Source organism: Crassostrea angulata, chromosome 9, assembly GCF_025612915.1.
Source record: "Crassostrea angulata isolate pt1a10 chromosome 9, ASM2561291v2, whole genome shotgun sequence".
Classification (NCBI taxonomy): domain Eukaryota; kingdom Metazoa; phylum Mollusca; class Bivalvia; order Ostreida; family Ostreidae; genus Magallana; species Magallana angulata.
The window spans coordinates 30,342,795-30,353,231 of record NC_069119.1 but is presented as its reverse complement, the minus strand read 5'-3'; the positions used below and the strand labels follow the sequence as shown (position 1 = coordinate 30,353,231).

Sequence of the window (10,437 nt, the reverse complement as noted above, 5' to 3'; positions counted from 1 at the left end):
GATATGTCTTTACGCATATTGTGAAGTAAAGACTGAAAATCTCTCTCTCTCTCTCTCTCTCCCTCTCTCTCTCATGCTTTTAATGTCGGCAAAGCATCAGAGAGCGACCAAATTTTGTAAGCGGCTATAACCAAAAAATATGTCTGTCTAGTAGAAGTTTAAATGTTCAACAGTTGCTGCCTTGAATTTTGCAACAAGCATTATATATTCAATCCCCAGTTCTTCATTGCGCAGCAAAGTAGTTCATGGAAATTCATGCGCAGTGTATGTGTCCAAAATGCATAGTAATGTTTTAAAAACACGTTATTAATAAGAAAACTAAAGAATAGACAATTCATTCGAAAATCCCCCCAAAAAAGAAGAAAGAAACAAAATGCCAACATTTTTGACAAAACGTGGCTCTTTGTGTAACTATTTGGTATAGCGGAAGGTTTACCTTGACGCTGTTTGGTTTTTTGTTCACTTTTGAAGTTGTGCTATTTATAGTAACATTGGCGATTTGCCTGCTTATAGCCAGGTCTCTGCTTTCAGCAGAGCCCGGCTAAAAATTAAGACAATAATTATTTTATCAACGAATAAACAAAAATTGTAATAATAACTAGACTCTTGTTGCTATTGCAACAAAAAGGTCTTCCGTTCCTCATGTATTAATCTGTACAAAAATCCATTTCTCTTGTAAACAGAAAATGGATATAATATATACTGTACAGGAATTCCCAAGAAATAAAAAAAAGACAAAATGTCAATTACTGAGTACTCTCTGTTACGACTGGAAGTTACGCCGGAACAGAATATAGTAAACATATCTTCATACATTGTTTTTTCTTTCCTCAAAGTTTGGATGTTTAAGCTTTTTGAGTTTTAATGTCTCGTAGAGAAAAAGTTTCTGCTTTGGGACCAGAAACGAACAAACGGAAGTGATTTAATAAATTGAAAGTAGATATTTTAGTACATTTACCTACGGTACGTTACTGTTCATTAAAATTGAGTGAAATGTTTTTAAAAAAATTAAAGTTAAAAAAAACAACTTCAATTGCTTGAACGCATCGAGTGAGAACCGGAAGTGACGTACGACCAAATGAAACCCGTTAAACACATGTTCAATCAAACGTCCATTATCCATATAAGTTTTGTGTCTTGATCTCTCACACTTTCTGAGATCTTGTGGGTAATTTTTTTTAAAAAAGAAGGCTACCTGAGATATTTGAGATGTCTCAACGGAAGTACAACTTTTTTTACCATGTACAGATGACCTTTTGTATTTCTATAGCTAAAATGTTACTTCCATGCTAAATAACCAAATTATTTTTAAAGAATCAAAATAAGATGTACTTCCTGTGACGACTGGAAGTTACTCCGGATAAAACAAATAGTGTTAGCATATGTACATACATTGGTCTATCATCCCATTCAAGTTTTGTTGGTTATGTCGTTACCTTTTTGAGATCTCATCAAAATAAGGTTTTTTTTGTCTTGGGACAGGAAACGGACAAACGGAAGTGCTCAATGTAAATTGTATTAAATATTTCTTGTAAACTTGCCTTTTGTACATCATTATTCATCGAGCTAACTACAATTATCAAAGGAATAAAGTTAAACTGATAAACGGCTCGATTTATTTGAACTCTTTTTTTGTAGACCGGAAGTGACAGAAGACAAAATAAAACAGGTTAAACACATTTTCAATCAAAAGTCTATCATCCATGAAAGTTTCGTGATTTGATCACTTATTGTTTCTGAGATCTCGTGTGTACAAAATGTATTTTAAAAAAGGTTCCTGAGATAATTGAGATATCTCATCGGAAGCAGATTTTTTTGTTGATTTAACATCGTGTAGATAACCTATGTAACAAAGCAAATATTTATTCATGTACACTAAAATGAAAATTTAATACAAAACTGGCTAATGAGAAACATTAAAACTGCAGGGGTTTGAAATTTAAAAGCTCCTTAACAACTTTAAATATTAATTAATCAGAAAAAATGGTCATGCTTCATTTATTCCACAGGCAAACACTTACCTGCGATGCACTGCGTGTATTATTCCCCGTTTGTTCATACATACCAGAACTTTCCAAAAAATAACGCGACAACGCGTTGTAATAGGCATTTATATCAATTTTAAAATCATTCACGGTCATTACAATTTAAGTACAAATTTCTTTTTTCATTTTTTGTAAAAGCTGCCATGTATCCAATATTTCCAGATAATGTCATGCATTATTCACTCTAGAAACAGTTCCACTACACTGTCATTGATTTTATTATCATTGAATTCTAGCCACATGAGTATTCATGTTTATGCAAACATTGAGTATGTTCCTGATATAATGTATGTTTTGTAATTTTTAGTCTGTTTGTGGTTGTTTGACGCCGTCTCTCTTGTCAAATAAAAGAAAAAATGTAAACACTTACCTATGGAAAAAGCATCTGCTTCTGATATACTTATCTTTTAACACGATTATATTTTCTCAAATAATGTTTTCTTTTGTATCATCTTGTATGCAATTTATGTTTTTACATTTGTTATAAATGATATATGGATAATAATTAACATTTTTTTTAAACAAAAATTTAAATGAAAATATGCGTGTAAATGAGATTATTACTTTTTTGACAGAAGTAACCAATCCAGCCAGGAGGGCACTCATAATCGCATGAACCACTGACATCGTTACAACCACCACATGTGTAACTGGCGTAGCTGTTGATACACATCTCAGAACAGTCTTGTCCAAAATATCCAACAGGGCAAGCTGACATGGACCAAATATGTAACAAAATTAGAATTAATCACCACCTATTATGTCATTCTACTTTCCTAGGATATACATGAAGTATATATCAATTTGTTCTATGTCTAATATTTGATATATATCTACTCACGGGTTTTACACAAGTCTCCTTGAAAATCAGCACCACATCCAGTCAAACATGTCCCATTTATATTTGAACACTGGTCTACGTCACGACAGTGTCCACATGTTTCCCTGCATTCAAATCCATACGACCCTCTGTCACATGCTAAGAATAAAATGTTCATTCTCATTAGGTAAGCGTATGAATTTTTTTTCGATTTCACTGTTTTGAACTCAGTCTTATATTATCACATTTAGATAGTATATTTCATTTTAACAGCAACTTGATCTGATAAGATTTTTATCAATAAGACATATAAGAGACATAGATTAACAGATCAATAAAGAAGCAAAGTGGTCCGTCTGATCAAGTTAGGTACATGTACATACATTATGCTATTCATGACTTTTTTCCCTTCTCATTCACAATTTTAAAAAAAATCCAGCATAAGTGTTATAAGACAGAAATGATATGTATACAGAAAACTTCTTAGTATTGATCTAGAAAATCAGAATGATACTGTAAAATTATCAATACATCTATTATGATTAAGTTTTGATCGCAATAAATATATTTGTTTTATTTAAAATGTATATCATAAAACAAAACACTTACATGTTTGACACAAGTCCCCTTGATAACCAGCATAACACCCAGTCAGACATGTCCCATTGATATTGGAACACTGGTTCACGTCACGACAGTGTCCACATGTTTCATTGCATTCAGAACCATACGAACCTCTGTCACATACTAAAAGTTTAAAATCATTTTTTCTATTTGTACAAATAGGTGTATTGATAATTTTAAGTTGCAAATATAGAAGTTTGTCCATATTACACAGGTGACTAACTAAATCTATGATTATTGAATGCATTCATACATGTACTTATATTCTAGGCCTGTTTATTTAGATTGAAGACATAAAAAATGATGGTTAATACGAAGTTGTCGTTTTTTATAAACATTTGATTTAAACAACACATATGTTGTGATTTTCTTCTTTTTCCTGAATATATGTTTCGTGTGTCGATATAGGTAGGTGAATATTAATACATGACTCCTATTTAATGTGTGTGAGAGTCTGTGAAAGTGAAAAATAAATTAAAAAATGATAAAATAAAATAATACCAACCATTTTCTATATTACACCCTGCATCAGCCCACGACTAAATTATCCCCTTGTGTCCTTGGCCCTCTGGCAAATATTGGTGTTTCAGGCTGATATAGGGTGTAATATGTAGAAAATATGTAGAAAAGTTTCCCATTACAATAGCGATACATCCAATTAAGCAAGTATCATTGTTGAAAGAACACTTGTTTACGTCACTTTATATGTGTTTATTTATCCACACACTTACCAGTTTTACAGAAGTCTCCTTTAAAACCAGCATCACATCCAGTTAAACAAGTCCCATTAATATTGGAACACTGGTTAACGTCACGGCAGTATCCACATGCTTCTTTGCAACCAGCACCATAAGACCGTCCTTCACAAGCTATCAATACAAAAACAATTTCTTATGGGAAATAATCGAACATGACGTATTAATTTATACTTTATTTTATTCTGATATAGGCTGAAAAAACCCCAGAAAGATATAAAATACTATGTTGTATCTGCATGTTCATCAGTATTTAATCCACTGTATCTATAAGGCAACTGAAAAAGATTTTTTCGTCGAGCTACATATCTGCAAATTTACCTAATTCACATCGGTGACCTTTGTATCCAGGCATACAGCCCTGACAGGTGCCCGTCTCTATGTGACAGTACTGACAGTTGACGTCTGGACAGGGAAAGGAACAGTTGGATCCAAAATATCCGGTAGAATAACATCCTTCAATTTATACAATGGCAATGATTTAGTTATACTTCTAAAATGTTTCGTTCTTAATATGATCACCATATGATCAAATGTAAAATGACATTGTTTTACTTCTACGTAATTATTAGTGAGTTATATCATGGTTATTAAATGATGCATAAAATAATGCATATGCATCTTGTAATTATTATTAATTTTAATATGGTTCATTTCAATTTTTATGAAGCATTGTGGCGGGACACTATTAACAAAAAGAATGCAATCATCATTGTATAAGTTTATGTGCAATTATATATTTAAAATAATGGTTATTATTGCGTGGAAAAAAAACTCCAAAATGGATATAAAAAACACAATATATATGTACCATACTAAAGATATTGGCAAAATCACCGCTTCTATCATTTTATTTACATATTTAATAAAAGACTAAGGAAAACTCACCATACACCTCCACTTCACAGAGGTCACTGAAAATATAATCAGAGTACTCGTCAGGGTAGGTAGCTCCGGGTAGTCTCTCGTTGTAATAGATGACGTACTGTCCATGTACAGGACAAGTGGTGGTGAAGACAGCAGGTATAGTGTCCCTTGTAAAGTTGTCGTCCTTGTAACACAGTGTTCCCTGTAGTCTGTCTGTTGTATTCGAGACGTACACCAAGAATCCAAGAAAGTACTTTGTGAGCTCATTAGAAGGACCTGCCAGAGAAATTAGTAGAATTATTGTAAATGGAAGGACATATGTAGCTAAATAAAAAATAACGATAAATGATACGCGACATTGTCTATTCACAAATCTGTTTGACAGACAATATAAACGCACAAATAAAGCTTGCATGTAAACATAATTCATGTCAACGAAATTGCGTCTACTAAGAGGCTTTTTCATAGTATATATAACAATGTTTTACAAAAGTGCAAATTCATGTAGATGAGTATATCAAAGGATCAACAATGAAACAAAAAGATCTTAAATACTAACAAAAAAGCTTTGTTAGTGTATCCATGCCAATAATACAAAAAAAAATTACTTGATGCCCCTACCACCTAATGTAGAAGGGGTTTACTTGATGATTCTGTCTGGTTTAAAAGTGTGCTGTCGCCTTATAGCAGCGTTAGTGAATACCTGAACATATGCATTTAGAATTCACGAAAATAATAATTGTCGACTTAAATTTAAAATGCGGTTATCTTTAAATTTTTACTGTAAGTTGATAGGAAGCACATCTTAGACATAAATGTATAAATATTGTTTTACTCCATGTAATGGTACATTATTAGTAAAGAAATGATTGATTCGGTTTCATATTTGTATTTCTAAGTTTCTTGAATTGTTCTGTTGAGCTTAACAGGGGTTCGGCTCGCAGAAATGATTTAGAGCAGGGGCGTAGTTAAAGTTTGTTTATTGTGGAAGCAAATTAAGACAGGGGCATAAGGCCCCCAGTGGATCCAGGGCGAAGCCTTGATGAGGGCCCAGAGTGTGAAGCCCCCGGGACCTGGCGAGTTTTCAGCATTTCAGACATTTAACTTTCAGTATCTAGAAAAAAGAATTTCATAAAAATAACCATTTTTAATGTGTTAAATGCTTACTTCATCATCTTCATCATAAAATTACCGACAAAGAAAGAAAAAGTAGTGCCTGTTTTATGACGAGATTATTTTGATTTTATCTGATAAGTCTTGTGATTTTTCTACTACTGATCTATATCTTTTTTGTCTACGAAAACACTCTTTACGCTTTTTCTCAGTATATTCTGTAAACATATGCTACATTGACTAATCGGTGGAACAATAAAATTCCGGAATGATTTATACAGTTTAGTTTAAGTTTCATTCCTTAAACAAAATTTTAATTTTTTTTTGCGTGAAAATGATGAGGAAGCACTTGCATACGCCTAGCAATGCGCCTGCAGAGGATCGTCTAAACGAATAGAGGATTTTGATTTCTCTGATAATCTTGTTAAAAGTCCGACCATTGGTTGTGCCGGGCGGGGGGGGGGGGGGGTCATATCAGACTAAAACTTACATCGTTATCAAATAAACGTAATTTCGTAATTTAAGTTAACAGTATGTAAACATCAAACTTTTTTTGGATTTTTGAAAAAATATTTGTTTATACCAGGTAGGTATTTCATTTTTGCCTGTTCGTTGTTAATCATAGAATTTACTTATAAAGACATTAACACTAATTCTCTTGTTTTTTGTCCTGATGATATACGGGACTAAAACCCCAACAGCCTTGTTACAAATAATAACAACAACGGAGTGTACGTCTGATAGGAGATTATCATTAACGAAAAGTAGAAAATGTGGCAATACCCCATGGATTATTGTTCGTCAGGAAGTAGATGGTAATGTGATGGATGCTGTGGATCCTTGTCAGGTCCAACCACCAGGTGGCAGTTTGTGTGGGATATGATCCAGCACATTGACCTCCCCTCTCACTCAGGTCTGACTTACGTCCGTCTACAGCGTTACTGGCGTCAATTGTGTCGTCACCTAGTGCAGGGAACTGTTGGTATGCTGGTTTGTTGAGGGCAATATTAACTATGGAGATAAACACACGTTCTAACAACGTTACAATCGTGATGATGTAAACTTATGCTTTTTATTGCTTATAATACATTAATGCATGCATTGAACATTTAAATGCAGTTGTTTTTATGAAACGATTTGAAGATATCCCCTTTTCTCCAGCAGAACTTATATATAAAATTCAAATGTAGTTCGATAAAAGAACCTAAGTAACTAATATTATAAATATTATGAATATAAATGTTCATATCTGATAGAATTAAATTGAAGTTTGAGAGAATAAATTCCTATGGATAAATTATTGTATAATATAAATTGTGTATACTGTGTGTATATCTATATTTTTTTTTCAAAACTAATAGTGTTTTAAGTTTGAAGAGTTTAAACAGTGCGTAAAAGATAAGGAAGCATTAGTTAGAGACCCGAAAAGAAGTACCCCCACCCTGGAAGACACGTGTGCTATCGTTACAATACACAAAATTTAATCATTTGATTAAAAAAAATGAATTTTTCCTAGCAAATATGTATATAATTCAAATGTAGTACAATCAGTAAAAATACTTTAACATACACTATAAAGGTTGCAGCATTATCCTAAATTAGAATTCACGAGTCCTTAGTTGCCATTGCTCCTAACTACCGAACCATTGACCTTTTCCGGCATCAAGTGACAATAGAAACTTAATATTTCCTTTTTTATATATTTCTTCAAAGTACGTTAAGCATTTAGCCTTTCAGATATTTGCAGTTAATATGTAAATACTGTTTTGAGTGTAGAGATTGGTTTTAGAATGTGGTATCGCTTTGATTATTTTATCAATATTTTCTTGGAAATTCAATAAAATACCCTTAAATCATTTTCATTTTTTTCTTTCAAATTACCAACTAATGGTTTGGTTCATTCCTTGTAAAGCAACCTAAACAACCTCATTTGGAAAATATCAATGATTTTAAGAAATGTTCATAATGTGGACTCACCGTACGCTTGGGATACTGTCAGCAAACAGAACCACACAGAGAGAATATCGTGGGGATACACAGAGTGTTCGGACAGGGACAACATGGTGTTGTCAATCTGGTCAAACGACAAAGTCTATGAGTATAGATTTGTTCGCCCAGCCGAAAGAACGTAACAAATATCAAACATTACTCCGTCTGAGAAGACAGATGTAGAAGGCTATTTATGTAGTTGCTCAGACGTTTAAGTAAGGGAAATGTTAAGTGTGTGTGGCGTAGTGAAGACGCAGACTCAGTGATCACGTAATGAGGAAGTAAATCTATAAACATCAAGAGACACAGGATGAATGACCATCTTTAAGTCCTCCTTAAAGATAGCTTAAAGGTGTTTAAAGGTAGCTTAAAGACGATCTTTAAGCCACCTTTAAGCTACCTTTAAGCTATAAGTGTTGCTTAAAGGTGGCTTAAAGAAAGCGTAAAGATGGCTTAAAGGCAGCTTAAAGACTATCTTTAAGCCACCTTTAAGTCACCTTTAAGGACAACTTATACGTCCTTAATGTCCAAACTTCTTTAAGCCACCTTTAAACCACCTTTAAGCCATTAAAAAAAATTTAATTCAATATTGTGCTTAATTTCCAACAAAATGTATTAACTTTATGAAAGAAAAGGTATTAAAACGGTTTTTGTTCTAGAAAGAAAAATGAAAAAAAAACACAAAAAAAAAAAACCGGCCACGGCGAGAATTGAACCCGGGACCCTTAGTTTACTAACATCATCACACATCCTCTGCGCCACGGCAACTTACATATATATGAGCGTTTTTATATCCTATATATCAGTGGATATTGAATCACTGTATTGAATGTGTTTACTTGAAAAGATTTTGACAAACCATTCAGTTTGTAACAATCAATTATATCTAATTTATAAATTACATGCATGCATGTATTTAGAATGAAATACGGAACTTGGTCTTCAGTGAACAAAAATATATTATACCTAAATGGAAACCGTTAGGTTCACTATAGTAGGCTTTCTTAGTTAATAAATTTAAACCGAGTAGATATACGTTCATCTAATTTATAGCTATAAAAATGTAAGAAAGAAAATGAAATCATTTCTTTTATTAAATGCATTTATACAATTAGGGTATTTGTTCAATTTCCCGCAATTTCCCGGTTTTCATGATCGCGGCGCCGTTCCAATATGTTTAAATATTTACATGTAATTGTATGTACATGATTTTTAAACTATCAATTCTATAACAAACAAAATTACCAATTACCGGTGACGTATTTACTGCATGTGGCAATTGCAAATGACTTGTACATACAATTGTATGATGTGCCAGGCCGGGTATATTTGACATATTTACCCTTATACATATATTTAAATAATCAACCCCTATTTATGATCACCGGTACATTAATTAATTAGCCTCAAGATTTTACTTTTACATTCATATATCGTTAATTTGTAGACGTAACATCTTTGAAACCCAGAGCTAGGAAATAATACTTTCAAAATGAATTACAAATGTAAATTAACTTTTATTCACTAGACTTATCGTATACTCATACATACTAAGATTCAACGCCTTTAGAAACCCTGACGTGCACCTGGGCACACGACACACCTGTTGTGTATATCTTGTATATTCTGTGTTAGTTCCAGGGGTTTTCTTAAGTTGGACAAACAATAGACTTTAATTAGATATACACAAACATGCACCTGGGCACACGACACAACTGCTGTGTATATCTTGTATATTCTGTGTTAGTTCCAGGGGTTTTCTTAAGTTGGACAAACAATAGACTCTAATTAGATATACACAAACGAACAAAACTATGTCTAGACAAACAAAGCAGTAATATCCTGCCCGATATAACAAAGGCAGTTTGGAGTCTTTTCATCTTTAACATGTATCTAGCAGATCTAGAGTTAGAAATAATGAAAATTGAAAAAAAAAATACAAACCTTAAACCGATTAACAAATTAAATCATGCATTTTTGGTTCATTATCTTTATTTTGTTTAATAATTTTTTTCACCGATTAATTTATAATAGGAAACAAACATACTTTAATTAGTTTTATGCACATATTAAGATACAGAGACTGCGCTCATACCTACAATAATTTTGAAACCCCCAAAAAATTATAAAGAATTTTATAACGGCAATCTGTGTCCATCAGAGCGGTGCTGATGATAGCGATCTGTGTTTAATGGAGCGACGATTAAAACCGCCTGGAACAACC

The 10,437-nt window shown here is 32.8% G+C and overlaps 1 protein-coding gene across 1 annotated transcript; it reads right to left on the bottom strand.

Moving 5' to 3' along the window:
- Window positions 1-2,562: 2,562 nt before the first annotated feature.
- Window positions 2,563-8,382, bottom strand: LOC128162782 (multiple epidermal growth factor-like domains protein 6). The gene is made up of 8 exons (XM_052826167.1): window positions 8,202-8,382; window positions 7,008-7,235; window positions 5,133-5,387; window positions 4,566-4,700; window positions 4,221-4,358; window positions 3,475-3,612; window positions 2,887-3,024; window positions 2,563-2,756 (listed from the first exon to the last, which is right to left on the bottom strand). The coding sequence occupies exons 1-8, from the start codon at window positions 8,284-8,286 to the stop codon at window positions 2,575-2,577; spliced, it is 1,299 nt and encodes a 432-aa protein (XP_052682127.1). The 5' UTR covers window positions 8,287-8,382; the 3' UTR covers window positions 2,563-2,574.
- Window positions 8,383-10,437: the final 2,055 nt, after the last annotated feature.

Excerpts from the sequence above, each read along its gene's own strand:
- LOC128162782 (XM_052826167.1), bottom strand. The coding sequence starts at position 8,286 with ATGTTGTCCCTGTCCGAACACTCTGTGTATCCCCACGATATTCTCTCT. Across the intron at positions 4,701-5,132 it reads CTGTGAAGTGGAGGTGTATG|GATGTTATTCTACCGGATAT; the intron begins GTGAGTTTTCCT and ends TATAAATTGAAG. Across the intron at positions 4,359-4,565 it reads AGGTCACCGATGTGAATTAG|CTTGTGAAGGACGGTCTTAT; the intron begins GTAAATTTGCAG and ends TTGTATTGATAG.